This window comes from Cyprinodon variegatus, unplaced genomic scaffold (genome assembly GCF_000732505.1).
Source record: "Cyprinodon variegatus isolate N-32 unplaced genomic scaffold, C_variegatus-1.0 Scaffold1451, whole genome shotgun sequence".
NCBI lineage: Eukaryota > Metazoa > Chordata > Actinopteri > Cyprinodontiformes > Cyprinodontidae > Cyprinodon > Cyprinodon variegatus.
This window is the reverse complement of record NW_015151904.1, coordinates 72,392-90,328: the sequence shown is the minus strand read 5'-3', so window position 1 is coordinate 90,328 and position 17,937 is coordinate 72,392. Positions and strand designations below refer to the sequence as shown.

The window sequence follows — 17,937 nt, the reverse complement described above, 5'->3', positions numbered from 1 at the left end:
CCAGCCAAAGGACCAGCTAAGGAACAGCCAAGGACCACCCAAGGACCAGCCAAGGAATATATATTCCTTGGCTGGTCCTTGGCTATACATTATAGTATAATGAGAAAATAGAGGGGTGGTCAGTTACACCGCAGGTGGATCTTTTGAGTTGGAGGACTCCATCAATCATAACTCCAGGTCAAGGAAGGTTTTGTGGAGCTTATGGTTCATTTTGAACCATTGGCTCAAGGTGCAGACCCAGCAGCTGAATGGCCTCCGATTATCAGCCAACTTCCCTCCAAGTTTCTTGATTGCACTGAACCTGTATTATAATATTTGCTTGACTGTATGTGGTTGATTGAACATTTTTGTTTTACTTTTGACGGGAATTCAACCGTTATTCCAAGTTGGAGGACCTTTTATATTCTGTTGAGGTTTTACTATAAAGACAAAATCAAAATTACAATTTGATGCACAAGAAAATACGATTCAAGAAATTGTCATCTGATTGCATTGAGCAGCAGCCATTCAAAATGGCCCTTCCACACAAACAGCAGCTGAATGGCTGCAAGCGTCCAGCCAATGGAGTGACCCCCTTTTGCATATTTATTTCACTCTTTCACTGAATTACAGGGTCTGACCAGATGATGACACTTCTCTTCAGATCTTAATTTCCACAAATCATGACAGAATGAATATTTCAGTAATAAAATTGATGTTAAAAAAAGACCAGCCAAGGGCCCGTCTAGGAAAGTGGAGACATTTTTAATGGCTTCTACTGTAAGTTAGCACTGATTGCTTCAGACCTTTTGTTTGGAAAGAAATTACTCAAATGTAATTCATGTTGTCCTGGTAAAAGACTCTTGACACATTTCCTGCTTGGTTATAACTGTTTCTGTTCAAGCTGAATCCCACTGCAGGGTCTTAGCTCTCCTTAGACTGACGATGCCCACTCAAAGCCCATCAGAGATATTTCAGGCTTCAGTGACGTCAAGCTGATCATGACTAATGCTTCCAAAGAACCATACTGTGGTTGCTTGTCTGAATAAAGTAACCACTGTCTACAGGTTTCAAATGTTTGAACCAAATGTAAATACTGAATTAACATCAGATTCCTGATTAAGAACATGAGAAAGAACAGGAGATGTTTTAGGATTTCAACTGACAGAGATTTTGTGTGCCTAGGTTTTCCTCCCACTTTATTAATCCTACAAATTGTTTTGAGTGATAGTGATCTGTTGTTACAAAAAAGTACTTGTGAGTGTAAAAATGTTTCGTTGCTATTTTTTCTGTCTGATCCTCTTTTTTTTCTGATCAACAGAGGAAATATCAATCAGTATTTCTGTCTCCAACTGCCAGATCCAGGAGAATGTGGTAAGAAAACATGTTATGTTCATTTAGGTGTAATATCTGCGGTAACATGATCTGAATGACAGTCTGTGCCACTAGTGTAGAATCTACTGCTGAAAGTTATAACAGTAATATTCTTTTTTTGTGTGTGTTTTTATTTTCTACATTGCCGTTCTTATGACATCTAATTTATGTAGTTAATCTATGTTAATGTTAGGGAATAACTGACTTAATATGAGAAATCTCAGTTTCCTTCCTCATGGAGGTAAATATGTTCTGTTTGTCAATCTTTCCCCCCCGAGCCCTGAGGTCAATAGTCCATTGATTTGAACATATATATGAATACACCAGAGTACTGCAGCATTGTCTGCTGTTGTTGTATAGACTAGGTAGCAGAGCCGCTGAGCTCCTCTTCACCCAGCTTACAGCTACAGAGAGCAGCCGTGTGTCATGCTGCACGCCCCCACATTTGGTTCTAGGAACTACTCGGCATATCAGCTGGATGTTTGAAAATGCCCCCAGCAGTTTGTAGCTGGACACCGCTTTCTAAAAACGGAGCTTTGTGCAGATGTGTCAGACAGACGTCTGCTTTGTGTCTGATTAAAGCCTGGATGATAAATATCATCACAAATATTCATGAACAACTACTAGAAAGAGCTTTCAGAAAGTCTTTAACGTGACTTCTCTTAAGTTACTGTTTAGTTTCTATTCTTTTAATGATAATGGGAGAAATGCAGTAACTCAGGTGCATTGCTGCTCTAGAGGTTAGTTGTCAATTGAACTTTTATTTTTTCAAATTGGAACCCACAACTGTGGCTGGTGCACTGTTAAAAAACAATTACTGCTTCATAAATGTACCCCCCCCCCCCCCCCCAAAAAAAAAAAAAAAAAAAACACCAGAAAAGGCTCTAACATAAATGTGTAGACACACACACGTATGCATACAAGGGTTTGCAAGGTTACGGTGCTTTCTGTTTAAATCAATGATGCCTTTTTGCTTTCCCTGACACTTTTCAGATGTTTGCATATGCAGATTTTGGGATTGTGTCAGTTTGTGTAGGTTTGATGTATGTGACATAGATATATATACTGTAAAGATTCCCACAAAGCTTAAGGCTGCCAAGAACATCTTGTCATGTTTCCATGCAGACATACACCCTGCCATCTCCAAGGTGAGCAAGTATCAAGCACGTTAAATGGAGATTACTGTGATTACTCACTCAGCTACATGGTTTCCATAGAGATGATGGTAATTAGACCACAAACTATGAGGAGGAGGAAGAGATTTATAATATTGTATTCCTGTCCTCTTTGCCTGAGGTGTTATAATAGGCTTTCTGTGAACATGGGATAAAAATGAGAATCATTATGAAGAGAGCAAGTAGGAAATATTTTCTAGTTTCAGACTCAAAGCTGTTATTGATCTCTGATAGTCTGTTGTAATACTGTGGGAGGCAGACTGCTGGCTTTCAGCACCGACCCGTTCTTGAATTCCTTTCTGATTTTATCCAATTATCTTTATTTTAATCACTTTTTCTTTATTTGTTAACATCTATGCATGTCTACAGCGGTAAGAGACTTAGACTCCAATCATTCTCCCAACAGTTGGCCCAAAGTAAAAAAAAGTTGTATCTATCCCTAAACAACCTTACGGAAGCCGAGAGCAGTCATACTCGACTTTTAAAATTTCCCTTTGCCTTCTTGAGAACCACCTTGTTATCACTGTTAAACAATTAATTGTTTTCTCAAGATAACAAGATAATTATTTTGTTACCGTGAGAAAACAGTTATTGATTTCTTGAGATAACGAGATGATTAACCTGTATGAGTAATGAATGAGGCTGGCCCTGGATTCCCAGCCCATCCATGCCTGCGGGGCCCGTAGTTGTGCAGTCGCGGTAATCTGTTTTTCTGTTTCCTTTTTCTTTTCACTCATTGTCAGGTGGTGGTGGATGATTGGATTGCATGGAATACAGTAGAAACAAATCTGACTTTTTTAATGAAAATCTTTAATCTGGACTTTAATCTGGGGTTAATGCATCTTATAGGTGTAACACCGGGGCTGTTCAGAAAACACCCGGTGCTAAGGTGGCAGAGGCATAGGTCTAATTGCTTATGAATCATCAAACCAGTAATGTTGTCTTACCTAATAATTAAACACAGGATTATTTACAGAATCACACATAGGCTGCCATGACTTATACTTATAAATCCTCTCCCACTATTGTGGTATTGAAGGATGTAATCAGTTTTAACACACGACAATCATCTCGTTATGAAGAGAAAATGGCTAACTTTATCTTCAGATAATGAGAAAATTAACTCTGTCATGATGTTTCAAAGTTCTGACCCAAAAATGCAGAAAACCAAACAGAGAGACCAGGTAAAAGTTTTACCGGGTTTTATTGAAGAGGTAAACAGGGGGAGAAGTGTTGCTCTGAACACTGCTTAACCGGAACTGCAAAGTGATCGGAAGACACAGCGGTTAGTTCAGGCTCAGTGGGGAATTTGACTCGTGAAAACTTGGAGAAGAGGTTTTGGTTGCCAACTCATGTTTCCAGGGAAGTTGTTGTGTCCTTCCAGGGTGTGAAGGTCCGAGAGATCCGGTAAGCAGGACAACTTCCTGCCAAGAGGCAAAGACAAAAACAAAGTTAAACTCAGGTTGACAAAAACTCAGCTTGACTTAGCAAACTCAGCTTGGCTAGAGTACCCAAAACTGGCAAACACTTGTTGAAGTAGTGGCAGCCAGCAGCTTAAGAACACTCCGTTTAACGAGGAAACCATCCGCAGCTGTGTGAGGAGGCGGACCAGAACCAGGCGCCTCCTGGTGGATGAAAGGAGACAAACACAGAAAACACAGACAGAAAACAGGAGTCCTGACACACTCGTTTTCTCAAGAAAACCACCGTTAAAAAAGTATCGGAGAGACACGATCGCACAATTAGACAAAAAAAATTTTTGTTCTTTTTTTTTTTTCTCTTTTTTTGGGGTTCTCTGAGTTTCTTGTTTTCTTTTTTAGTGTTAGTTTTCACTCTCTAATTATTGTAGTCTTTAGAAATGTTTCATTTTACTTGTAGAGCTCTTCCATTTACTTGAAGTCTTTTATATTAAGTTGGAGGTCCTTGCTTTGAATATTTTAACCATGCAAAACCACCTGCAGTCAGACCTTTTTGATGGATCCTTTAGTTTTATGCAGCTTCTTAAAGGTACATACTCCAACATCAATAGAAAGTTATTTTATTGCTTTATATTAATATGTTTTTAATTATGTGTTCTGTATGGTACTAATCCTATTTTTTTTTCTTGATCTCCAGGACATAAATTCGATTTATCAGATTTTTCCAGATGAGGTTCTTGGCTCTGGACAGTTTGGTATTGTGTATGGAGGTAAGATTCTGGTGTTATCAGAACCCCGGCAATATATAAGTGATATATATGCCTATTTATTATTATTTTTTTCTACTGCAACTAAGGCAAGCTTAAAGGGACAATGTGTTAAGCCGGGCGTACACTGTTGATATTTTCAATCGTTGAGCGCAGCTACAGCTCACACTGTAAGACAAAACCCTGCGATTTCGTCTTACGGTGTGAATACACAGCTCACAATTTATGTTCTCACTCTGTGCGGCCCGACGCTCTGATGCAATCTACCCGCTCACACTGTGAGTCTAAAAACCAGGTGGGACTCAGCTCCGCAGTGAGATGGCTACTTGGATTCGTCTATCCGGAAGCCAAACGAGTAGAAGAAGAATATAAAGCTCACTACAGTGAAACGCACTGCCTTGGCAATTTATGCTATTTTTTGCTGAAAGCCCTAAAAGAAAAGGCGACAACGTATTTCGACAAAGACATGGCTGAGGCATGGCTACTACACTTTGCCAGTTTTACAGAAAGAACTCCATTTCACTCACAGCCCTGCCTGTGTTTTTCATCACAGAAGAAGATTAAGAATCCTTGTTTGCGCATTGAGCGATTTGCCCACGACCCCCTTACGATGGCCGAAGGGTGTAACCTTGCAATAAAAGTTGGTGGGGACGCTCTAATGGTGGGGGCTGATGGACCTACAGCTACTCAAATTCAGCTAGCTTCTCCCTTATGAGGACAGCACAAACCGGCTCTACCCAGGGTAGAAAAAGAAGTGGGAGGCTGCGTTGCACAACTGAGCAAGAAGATAAGAACATTAGAGTCTCTAGTTTGAGAAACAGACGCCTCACAGGTCCCCAGCTGGCATCTTTATTAAATAGTACCCGCCAGTGTCAACATCTACAGTGAGGAGGCGGCTGCAGGATTCAAGGCAGAGTGGCAAAGAAAAAGCCATATCTGAGACTGGCTAATAAAAGAAAAAGATTAAGATGGGCAAAAGAACACAGACATTGGACAGAGGAAGACTGGAAAAAAGTGTTGTGGACGGATGAATCCAAGTTTGAGGTGTTTGGATCACAAAGAAGAACGTTTGTGAGACGCAGAACAAATGAAAAGATGCTGGAAGAATGCCTGACGCCATCTGTTAAGCATGGTGGAGGTAGTGTGATGGTCTGGGGTTGCTTTGGTGCTGGTAAGGTGGGAGATTTGTACAGGGTAAAAGGGATTCTGAATAAGGAAGGCTATCACTCCATTTTGCAACGCCATGCCATACCCAGTGGACAGCGCTTGATTGGAGCCAATTTCATGTGTTCCCTGCATTATGCTACATTGGCCAAAGTTGAAGCCACTAAAATTAAACATGACACACGTCCTGAAATAGTAGCCAACTTAATTATTTTTTAGATAAATTTGAAGTGTTCCAATTGTTTTTAATGGTTAATTTATTTATTTTAACAGTTGTTGGTACGTTCCTTGCAGGTAAACATCGGAAGTCTGGTCGAGATGTTGCCATCAAGATAATTGATAAACTTCGCTTCCCTACTAAGCAGGAAAGCCAGCTGCGCAACGAAGTGGCCATTTTACAGGTAAGCTCACAAATAAGAGACATTTATATAGCATCATTTCACAACACATGTCATCTTAAGGCACTGTACAGGGACATTTTAACCAGATCATTGTCAGATCGGTTCAATCTTTTCTAAGGAACACCAGCTGGTTGCATCGACTTATGTACTTGAAAGCAATCCCTCACACCAAGCATGCTTGTAGTGACATGGACAGGAAAAACTCCCGCTTAAGAGCAACGAAACCATCAGCAAAACCAGGCTCAGTGTGAGCGGCCATCTGCTGAGGCCGTCTGGAGTTCAAGGAGATAGAAGCAGACATACAGAAAGAAGCAAAGATACAAAAGACAACTGTCAACCAGCTTCACAGGCAGCACCATCCAGGAAACAAACAGCCAGGCAGACGAGCTCCGACCCAGTTCCCATGTCAGAGGACCAAAGAGAGCACATACAATTGGTCGCGGTAAAGCCGGGCATACACTGTATGAATTTTGCCCTTTTCAGGTCGATTCTCCAGTCATGCGAGAATGCTTAGATCGGGCCAACTTTCAGCCTGATCCTGCGATGTGTGTCGTGCAGTGTACAGGGGATAATGAGGGGTGATCAGCCTCTCACAACTACCTCCCGATCAGAAATCTTAAGGTTGGGAGAAAACCAAAGATGTTTGAAATTCAGTCAGCAAGCTCCAACATCTAGAAACAAAGGTGTTGATGGCAACAGCACAGTAGATATTTCTCTCCAGGATGGAGTCACAGCCAAACAGGAACAGACCGATGAAGCTACTATGATGAGAAAATCATAGTTCCTTTCTGCACTTGAAAGTCTCTTTGAAAAGAAAGCACATGGATGAATTTTCCCGTCCTTAGCCTCCTCACTGAGAACCACCCCCAACCTCTGGATGCCTCTACCTCAACAATAAATTGTTTCTAAGGATTGGGAGAAAGGTGAACAGAGTCTTTGGAAGGCTCAATCCGCCTGATCATTCCAACAAAACTTTAGCTTAACAGAAGTAAGGATCATAAAGGAGCACAGCTACCTGACAGTAGTTTCTGATTCATCTCCTGTAGAAATTAGCAAACCCTAGGAACCTCTGCAGTTGTTCCTTATCCTTAGGACCCGGCCAGTCGGTAACTACACGCACCTTCGTATGGTCCATAGAGATCTGATCAGGAGAAACCACAAAACCCAAAAATTCCTTCCATTTCATTCCAATTTTAATCTTGCTGAGCGTACACAGGAACATAAACAGGAAGTAGCCCAGCCCAAAACCTCCACTTTCTGCCAATCAGTCTGTGGGTTATGCTTCGTTTACCAGGTTAAGCCTAAAATAACAGGAACCTGAAGTGAATCAATGATTAGAAAGGATAACTGTTCAACATGATTCCCATCCACCTCAAGCTCAACCGTTTTAGTCATTGGAGAGGATCTATTCAACTGATGGCAATCCAAGGCTAAAACCTTGTGAGAGTCCAGTGAAGGAAAAGACTTAGTGCCAAGTTGTCTGGCAAAGTCCCGATCCATAAACATGGTATCGGCTCCAGAGACCATGAATACTGACAAGTTAGGACTAACAGATTGGACTGATAATGTTACAGGGAGAAGAAATTCTGGGCAGACAGTCTGGGTTGGCTCAGCAGGATTCTCCCTCCTCCTACTGAGCCTGTCCTTTTACTGGACACAATCTTACCCGGTGTCCCTCTCCGCCTCAGTAGAGGCACAGCTTCAGCTTGAAACATTGATCCCTCTACTCCCTGGAAAGTCGGGTGCGTCCCAGCTGCTTTAGTTTGAAGCAAGTCAGACAACATCTCATTAGCCCCAGGTCGGAAGGAGCAGCTGAGCGAGGATTAGCTGATAGTTGGGCTCTCCGCTCTCTATGCCATTCAAGGAGGTGGAGATCGATCCGAGTTCCTAGATCCTCAAGCTGCTTAAGTGACCGAGGGTAATCAAGGTTTGAGTGTTCATCCATGATCCTTTCATTAAGTCCAGTGATGAACACATCCATGAGAACTTCCTCGTTCTAGGGGCTCTCTGATGCCAGCAGGTGGAAGTTGATTATATACTTCGACACAGTCCGGTTTAAAGAAAGGAGTCCTCTTGAAGCCTCCCTGCTGGGGAGAACTGGGCAGAAAACTCGGATTCATTCATGTGAAAAAGCAATGTATGAATTACACAGGCTAGGATTGTCTTGCCACTCTGATGTTCCCCATAGCTTAGCCTTGCCCACTAACAGAGAGATTACATAAGCCACTTTAGCCCTACCAGAGTGAAATGCGGAGGTCTGAAGTTCGAAGTGAATCTCACACTGAGTCAGTAAAGCCAGACACTGTTCAGAATCACCCCTAAACAACTCTGGGGAAGACAGATGCACTTCATGACTGATTGACCTAGCAACCGGTAATGTAGACATGGAAGCTGAAGTGAGCGCAGTTGTGGAAGCAGGAGAAGCCTGATTGCACCTGCCTGCACATCACTGTCTGTCTGACAATGGGTCCATGTTTTGGCCAAATTCTGTCAGGTCTCAGAACTTTGGATGCAGAATTCAGGCAGATTCAAGTGATCTATAAAAAAGCATTTATTTACTTCTCAGGGATCTTTGATTCGTCAGCTTGGACTAAATGACTGCAGAGGTAGAAACACACCAACTCTGATGGGGAACGATAGCGAACGTGAGTTTTTAAGTTCAGTCCGAGCCAAGAGGAGGGAGTGGAATCCAGTTGGATGAGTTCCCACAGCATGCGGCGGAAGCCACCCAGACAGTTGCAGGAGTAGAAGCCAAAAGTGTCCAGAGCAGACCGATGAGTAGAAGCCAGCAGACGAGGAAGAGCAGAAGTATCTGGAAGGGGAATCTAAAGCCGATGTCAATGAGGAAGCAGAAGTCCAGGCCAGAAGATCAGAAATCCGAAGAGGTTCCAAAGGGAAATCCAAGCCAGCGACAGGAGACAGAACCAAGGTCATTAGCAGGCAGAATCAAAAGGAAGTCTGAAGACAGGTAGAGCAAACAGATCAGAACATGGGCAGGCAAACTCAGAAGTCCAGGAGCAGAAACTAGTCAGGATCAGGCAATTAGAATAAACACACTAAGTATAAGGTGGAAGGAATCGTGCTATAACTAATGTTCATGTGCTGTTTACACTTCTATAGGAATACTTTTTCACAGAAAGGAGGATTTCTAAAAATGAGAAGCAAAGATAAAACTTTTAACCAATAAAATGAAGCAGGTGTGATGGTGACTGCATTATTTTTTTGTGGTCCTGGTTAATATTATTATGACATGGGTTAACAGAATAATGAGATTATTTCATAAAGGATCTCATTTATCTTTTTTATTCTCAGAGTTTGCACCACCCAGGTGTGGTAAACCTGGAGTGCATGTTTGAGACACCAGAGCGAGTGTTTGTGGTGATGGAGAAGCTTCACGGAGACATGCTTGAGATGATCCTGTCAAGTGAGAAAGGTCGGTTGCCGGAAAGAATCACGAAGTTCCTAGTCACACAGGTAATACTTTTCTCACTGTAATTTTGTTACTGATATACCAAAATCAGAAGTCCTAAGCCTTTTGAACTTTGTTTAAATAAAAATGAAATAAAGTTTGGCGCTTTGAGTATTATTTATCTAAGCGTACTTAGGCTACATTATGGGGCTTATAGACCAAAAGCAACCCTGAACCCACTGAGCTTTCTAACCAAATGTGCCATATAGCAACAGTATTTTGGTTTCTCTTCTGAATAAAAAAAAAAAAAAAACTGTTCCTCTATAAATAATAGAGTACAGTAACATTGGTCCAAGTGTCAACGTAGCTCTAAAAATTGCAATACAGACTTCAGCTAAGTTCTTTGCCTTCCCAGGTTCTGAAGGCCACATCAACGGAGTGGGAGGAAAAAAGGAAAAGTATTTGAAATACAAATATTTTGTCTCACAATACATATTTTTTTCTTTCTACGTATGTTATTCATGTTTTGTAATTTTACCAGTTTGCTTATGAATTTATTAAGTATAATAAGAGATTATAGATCTTTTATTTACTTTCCAGTCAAGGGTAGTGTTGCGCCGATGCCATGTTTTGGCCCCGATACCGATACCTGGTACCTGGCTGTGCAGTATCGGCCGATACCGATAACATAATAATGTAAAATAATTGCCATCATGGCTTCATGTCAAGCTGCTGCCTACCTTTGTGAAGCAGGAAAAAATCTAATACAAAGTGAATCCAGTAGAACTTTTTATTGCCTACCAGGAATGGGTGACAATAGTTGAAGAAACTTCTGGCTCTCAAAATGGTATCAGTGCCCTATTGGTTGGTACTCGCCGATACCGATGCCACCATTTTAGGGCAGTATCGGGGCCCCGTCTGTAAAGGTTCTGCAGTTCAACGTTTCAGGTAGCTGTACCAGCGAAGAACCCAGACTGAGTCCAGCACACAGCAACACAAGACTTTGTAGAATCGTAATTTTTACCAATCACAGTCACATTGAGCGCACAGTCAGGGTGCAGCAGCAACAGACAGGGGCAGGGCAGCAGCTCGATAGCCAAGTTCAGGAATCAGAACCGCTTCAACAACGCGCAGAAATACACCTTGGTTTGAAAGGTCTGGCCAGGATGAAACCGGATGTTATTTTTTGTCACTCGATGGGCAGATTGCAGCATCCTTATTCATTAAAAGCAACGGTCGGAACCAGCAACAGGGAAGTTGGGTTTTTAGCTCAGGGCTTCTTAACAGTAGGAAACAGCCACTTTTCCAGCAAAGTTGGGCTGCTTATCCTAAAAGTAGATTAGCATGGTTTCAGATTCAATGGCACAAAGTAATCTATTGGAACATTGCTTTATTTCATTTAAAACACTGTAATTGTGAATAATTAATAGTCTGTCTAATCTGTCTGTCTGTCTAAACAGTTCACAAGCATTTAAAGTTCAATATAAAAACACAACCTTTACCTAATTCAAATATTTGCATTTAAAGAGCTGTTCCCACATATTCTTATGGTAAAAGGAAAAGAACATTTGACATAATTAAAAATATGTCCAAAACAGAATGGTTCCTGCAGTTTTTAATTCAATATGCCTGGTAAATATAATGAAAAAAAAATGTAATAGCTGCAAAAACTGTAAACTAAATCACTCTGAAGTACCCTCAGAGTGATTTAGTTTTTAAATGTAATCCCTACGATGTGAATATAAAGGTGCTATTCTTCTTTATCGTTAGATACTAGTGGCTCTGCGTCATCTCCACTTCAAGAATATTGTCCACTGTGATCTAAAGCCAGAAAATGTGTTACTGGCTTCTGCAGACTCATTCCCTCAGGTAAACTTTGTTTGTACATATGTGTGTACTGTGATGTAAATGATCTTCTCCATTTTTGAAGATTGGTCAAAAATTCAATCAGAATTGGTCAAATATTATTGATGGCTTTAATACTAAAGATAAGGCTCACAGGCAATGTTAGAAGCCCCTAATGATCATTTATACTCACTGTGAATGTATGTAATTTTGCCCTGAAAACTAAGATTATAGTAAGTTATTACACATCACCATGGTTCAAAAAAGGGACTAGCATTTGCCAGATTGATTTTGTAAGACTGCCTTCTCTCCTCTTCCTGCTGCAGGTAAAGCTTTGTGACTTTGGATTTGCTCGAATCATCGGTGAGAAGTCATTTCGGCGCTCAGTGGTTGGCACGCCAGCATACCTTGCTCCTGAAGTCCTGAGAAACAAAGGTTATAACCGTTCTTTGGATATGTGGTCAGTGGGAGTCATCATTTATGTCAGGTAGGGAATCTCAGAGATAACACATTTTTGCTTTAGAAGATCATGCTTGTTGCTTTTGAAATTTCCATTTCTCATTTCTACTTTTGTGTTCAGTTTCTTAAAGAGGAAATTGGAGATTGATATAATCTGAATAGTCTTATTCTGTCATCTAACCTATGGAACTGTTTTTCTTCAGTCTCAGTGGAACATTCCCTTTTAATGAAGATGAAGATATTAACGATCAGATCCAGAATGCAGCCTTCATGTACCCTCCCCATCCATGGAAGAAAGTCTCGCAGGAAGGTATGTCATCTTTAGTGGTAGGCACAAAGCGATCATATCGCAAAACATTTTCTAAGGAGGAGTTTAAAAAAATACCTGAACACTATTAAAGGTCAGTAATACATCCTTGAAATAAGGAACTATGTTGTCTGGGGCTACCCCAAATAGGGTAAATAGGTGATGGGTGACAGATTAGAAAAAGAGGGATTCAGAAAGCCCTTATAGCAGCTAAAATGTTGAGTCAAATGACTTCACTTGGTACATCAGCCCTATAATGAACAATGAATAAGGAAAACAATGTCACCTGCTATGGTAGAACTAGGACCTCAGCTTGGAGTCAGGCTTCATGTTGGTGTTCATCAGCTGGTACTTGGTGGTCGGGTTCCTTCTCATGGGTCGTTCCAAAAACTGGCCAACCACCGGCAGGGATAACCATTAGGGCCAGTGGAAAGAATATTGGGTAATGGATAGATCGGACCTGATCTATGGAACCTTAGAAGGTTCGGAAGACTTACCGCCCAAGCAAAATATTGGTTGAAAAGACACTGAAAAGATGGCATGATTTACACCCAAACAACGTCTACATTTAGTTGAAAAGTGAAGGGTGAAAAGCCGTAATTTTCAGATTGTTTTCAGTCTTTTATAGGGCTCAACTGAGACAAAATAAGACCGACCAAACAAAGCCTAATTTTTAACAAGTATATCTGGACTAAATCAGGACTATGATGGACTGACCAGATTTAGCCTAACAAACCAACGTCTTAATGACGTCTGATGATTGGGGGTAGTATTTCTCCTTGGTGGGAGGAGGCTTTGTCCTCTTCTACTCGGGAGGGGCCCAAAGGGAAATTTAAGTCATCTCTTCTATTAATCATTATAGTGTGAGATCATTAGAAAACATTAGAAGCAAGGACCAAGCCAGAATATTAAAAATGCAGAAACTTTTAATGAAATATGGCTTCAGGATGAAGTCTCAATATTTTTTTATAAATTAAACTTACTCATCTCACATTGGAGAAATGTACCTCTGCATTGAACCCATCCCCTTGGGGAGCAGTGGGCTGAGATTGTGCGGTGTCCGACGAGCAATCAGGTTTTCAAGGTTTTGCTGAGGATCCCAGAGTGGAGGCTCCCTCTTGGAATTAAACACCTCTCTGCCAGTTTTTCTGACCATACAAGAAGGCAACGTTTTAAAGAAGCCTGGAAAACTAAAGGGAGATGGTTTGACAGTGTTGTGAACAACAGATAGCGTCATCCAGAATATTTAACTATGAAGATGTCTCTTCAGCCCAGATATCGAAATGATGGCAGTTGGTTTTATGACCATATTGTTTCCCCAGAGAGTTTACAAGTCCTCTCTTAGTAACCATTTACATTCCACCTTCTGCTGTTGCCGACACTGCATTTGACATAATCAGTTATGTTGTTACTAAGCCATAGACACAACTGCCAGATACGTTTGTGGCAATGATTGGTGATTTTAATCATGTCTAACTCTCTGCTACACTGCCTGCTATCCATCAGTTTCTCAGCTGCTGTACCAGAGAAAACTAAACTTCAGATTTATTTTATGAAATAAAATGTCAAGGACTCGTATATCTCTGAAGTAAGACCTCCTCTTTGGAAGTCAAATCACATTCTTTTTTTCACATGAAGCTGAAGAAGCCATGCAAGGTTCTTTTAAGGTTACAAACTAGGATGCACTGTTAGCCACAGTACAGTAAAGTACTCTCTCCATTCCTTTTTACTCTGTACTCCTCTGACTTTAAGTACAAGACAGTCCTGTCATCTCCAGAAATCCTGGGATGCCTCTGATATCATTGGGTGATCTCTTCAGCCATTGTGTTCTGGAGCACCAGCATCAGATAGAATTACTTTGAAAAGCTAAACAAACTAAAAAGAAGAAGAAAAAAAAACCTTTGCCTGTTACTCTTTGACCCATGTTTTTAATGCTCTTCTTTAAATATGCTTAAGAAAATAAAGCAAACATTTGTTGTACTCACAAAGTAGTAAAATCCTGGGCTACTGTTGACTACTGAAAAATGCCCGCTGTTGGCCTATTGTAAAAATCTTTGCGGCATAACCTAAGAGAGTAAGGTTCGAAGTTAATAATCCTTTATGTACAGGGTTACCAAAGACACAGAAAGAAATATTGGTTGCACTTTGACTCTGCTTGAAACCAGCTCTCAGCAGAGCTCTAAATGCTGCATAGAGCCTTCCTACCGTGGACAGCAGCTTTTTAACTTGCTACCATCAAAGGATTCAGTTACCAAAAATTACTCATAGTTTTTGTTTCTCTGTTTTCTTTCTATTGTTTTTCTACATTTGTATTTTAAGGATGTTACATTGGAAAGATGGATGTGTTTCTATTGTAAGGACCTAACAGAAACTGTATTATCTGTATTTTCAGGATTAATTTAGGCATTATGATTATCTTGTATGTGAGCATCCAGCTTTGATTATCAAGGAGGTTTATTACAAACGGAACAGGTGGACAGAAGGTGAGAAGGCCAGTTGGGAAGTTCAAAATGTTTATTAACAGAAAAACCGACAGAACAGAAGCACAGAGCTGATGTGGATCTGCAGACTTGCAGCGACTGCAGGAGGCACCGCCCAATCACTGACATTCTGGAGGGAGAAACACAAGCAAGTGACCACAATCATCTGACAGGAGATGATTCTCCAAGTGAGTCACTTACATGGTTTAGCAGATCAGTCCATCCTCTCAATCATAGGCAGGATCAGCCGATGCACTGCCAGCGAGATGCGGCTCTGAGTGTCCCTGATGCTGCAGCCCTGGACAACATGCAGGTAGCAGGTCAGGGGGGGAGCAGATCAGGCAGGAACAGTTCAGGGATCCAGGAGTTCTCCGCCTATCAGAGGTTCCTACCCAAACAGGAACAGAGGGATCCAGGCTTCCAGTAACCCTCAGAGCGTGAAGGCGGGTTCTGAGTCAGATGGGCCGAGAAGCGTGCCCAAACGAACACGCACAGATGCAGTGGAACGGGGACATGAACCTTGGACTTAATATAACTTATGAAAACAGAACCCGAAGACATCTAACAGGGAATAAAGCAAACAGCAAACAATTATCTGGCCCCGATAGCTGGACCTGGGCCCAATATAAAGGAACAGATGCAGGTGGATGAGATTAGAGATAATTGGAGACCAGGCAGAGTTAGGCAGGAGAAAGGCATGAACAGTTAAGGTCAGCTATCAGGGCAGATCATCACAGTCTCACGTAAAATGTTACATTTTAGGCAAGAACAAAAATGTTTTAAACATTTACATTTAAGTAACCTTATCTGGAAGCAAGAAATAAACAAATTTTTTATATTTAATTCACAATAGAAAATCTTCGTCAGCCTCCAGTCCCCCCAACAGTACGTCACAACTCATGAATGCATTTTCAGATCCTCATTAGCGCTGTGGTTAGAGAACCATTCCACCCTCTTCAGTTTCGGTTTTAGCTCAAGCCTCTCTGTTGATGAGTGTTTTACCTGAGAGCAGGGGGGATAAATCATATTTGTAATTAAATATAACTAGGTCTACGTCATCAGTGTCGCCAACACCAGATTGATTTCAGACAGCGGAGCCACCAGCGCAGCGATCAGACGATAACTGATACTGGGTACTTCCCAATACTGCAGTGGATAATCTATGGCCAATTAATAAAAGAAAAATATTTTTTTAAACTTAAGAACAAAGCTCCAATTTCCTTGATCATCTTTAAAAAATAATATTTGTGGCAAAAGATGTAGTGGTCTTATTCGGGGCCCCCCCTCTGCCCTGGGTCCGGGACAACTGACCCTGTTGTCCCCCCCGTTGGCGGGCGTACTCCTCAGACTGAAGAAGTCGCTGGAAGAAGAGATCAAACATTTTGACATTTTGAGGTGGTTTCTTTGATGTTCTGATTCTGTCTCTAAATTACTTTACCTTAATTTATTCATTTTTTAAATTGCATTGACAGTATTATCATGTTGTAACAAAGAGATCGCCAAATCAATCTTAAAGAAGTTGTAAGAGAATCTTAGTGCCTGCCAACATTCAATGGCTAATTGCAGTGATGATGTCATCCTGCTTTGACAATGAACATCTGGTCAAATGAGCATTTGGGGAAACAGGCCGTTTTTTAAAAGCAATACACACAATTTTTACCTTATAGTTTATTGACAGTAATAAAACACCTACTATTCCTTTGATGTCCTGTGAGGTAGTAGTCATAAAACTTTATTAACCTGTCATAGACTTGTATGACAACAATAAATATGCTTTTACCAGAGGGGCAGAAATGTAATTATTGACACATTATTTTTACTTCTTTATCCAACGGAGTCCAGTTATATTCTAAACATTCATAGCCTTTGGATTCAGAAAATAGATTTTAAGATGGAGCTCTTCAAATTTAGGAAAACATCTGGAGGGACCTGAGAAACACATTTGTCATCACCATTAAGAGAGCGGATTTGGACCCCATTCACAGTGTGACTGCAGTGTTAGATGGATCTAAAGACATTTCCAATGTCAGGCATTATTTACATTTACAGCCAGATGATCAAGATGATCATTCTTGATGGTAACGAATGTTCCTCAGTTTTTAACTTTTGAATGTGACTAGATTTCTAATACAGGCAGAACTATGACATTTCAGCTCTGTATGAAGCATTGCTTCCAGGAGGCTAACAACTGCTATTCAATGTTCAGCATTTAGTACAGTTAAAACATTTAGGCCACTGAGGCGTCTTTGTCCTGTTAAGCTACTTACTCCCCTAAATATTCCATGTTCCTGGTGTTGGGGAGCTGTAAAGTACTTTTGACCAATTTATGAGGCTAATACCAAAGCAGAACTTCCTTAGAGATGCAAACAAATACAGTGAACTCTATTAAACACTTTATTTTTTTGCATCTAGTGATAATATGTTGGTTGTAATGTTATCACTGTAGAAATAGTCTTATTAGATTTATTAATCTACATACATAGGTGCGTGCCTTCCTTTTATGAAGCCAGTTTGATCTGAGTAACTAAAAGGAGTTGTGTCTGAGCCTGGCCAGCTGACAGGAGGGCGACACCTGGGTCAGTTGGACCGGTCATGGAGGACCATAACCAAGTGGCTGAAAACCCTAAGGTCAAAGTGGGAAACACCTCCAAAGATGGTAGAGAATGACCGAGCCAACATCCTGTTGGACTTCCAGATACAGACGGACCAAAATGGTAATGGCAAACTACCCGGATATTATGGTGGTGGACAAAAAGCAGAGGAAAGCCGTTGTGGTTGCCATAGCAATACCAAGTGACTGCCACATCAGGAAAAAAGAATATAAAAAAAGGATTAAACTAGGATTCCCTAGTATAAAGAGTTCAGGGCAGTTTGTAGTCCAATCCCCGCTATCTCTGAAATATACTTATGGACAGAGGTGTCAAGTAACGAAGTACAAATACTTTATTACTGTACTTAAGTACACGTTTTAGGTATCTATCCATTACTTATTTTTCTTCCTACTTCTGACTTCTACTCATTACATTTTCACACAAGTATCCAGAGATGGGAAGTAACAAAGTACAATACTTCGTTACTGTACTCCAGTAGATTTTTCTGACATTTTTACTTTACTTTACTACTTATTTTTATGGCGACTTTTTACTTCTACTCCTTACA

General features: G+C 40.8%; 1 protein-coding gene across 1 annotated transcript in view; it reads left to right on the top strand.

Moving 5' to 3' along the window:
- The window catches only part of prkd1 (protein kinase D1), a 58,584-nt gene that overhangs the window by 26,337 nt on the left and 14,310 nt on the right, over window positions 1-17,937 (top strand). Inside the window, exons 13-19 of the mRNA XM_015403158.1 lie at window positions 1,301-1,353; window positions 4,644-4,716; window positions 6,172-6,278; window positions 9,591-9,752; window positions 11,458-11,556; window positions 11,859-12,019; window positions 12,195-12,301. Coding sequence (XP_015258644.1) covers window positions 1,301-1,353; window positions 4,644-4,716; window positions 6,172-6,278; window positions 9,591-9,752; window positions 11,458-11,556; window positions 11,859-12,019; window positions 12,195-12,301 — 762 coding nt within the window. The remainder of the gene's footprint in view (window positions 1-1,300; window positions 1,354-4,643; window positions 4,717-6,171; window positions 6,279-9,590; window positions 9,753-11,457; window positions 11,557-11,858; window positions 12,020-12,194; window positions 12,302-17,937) is intronic.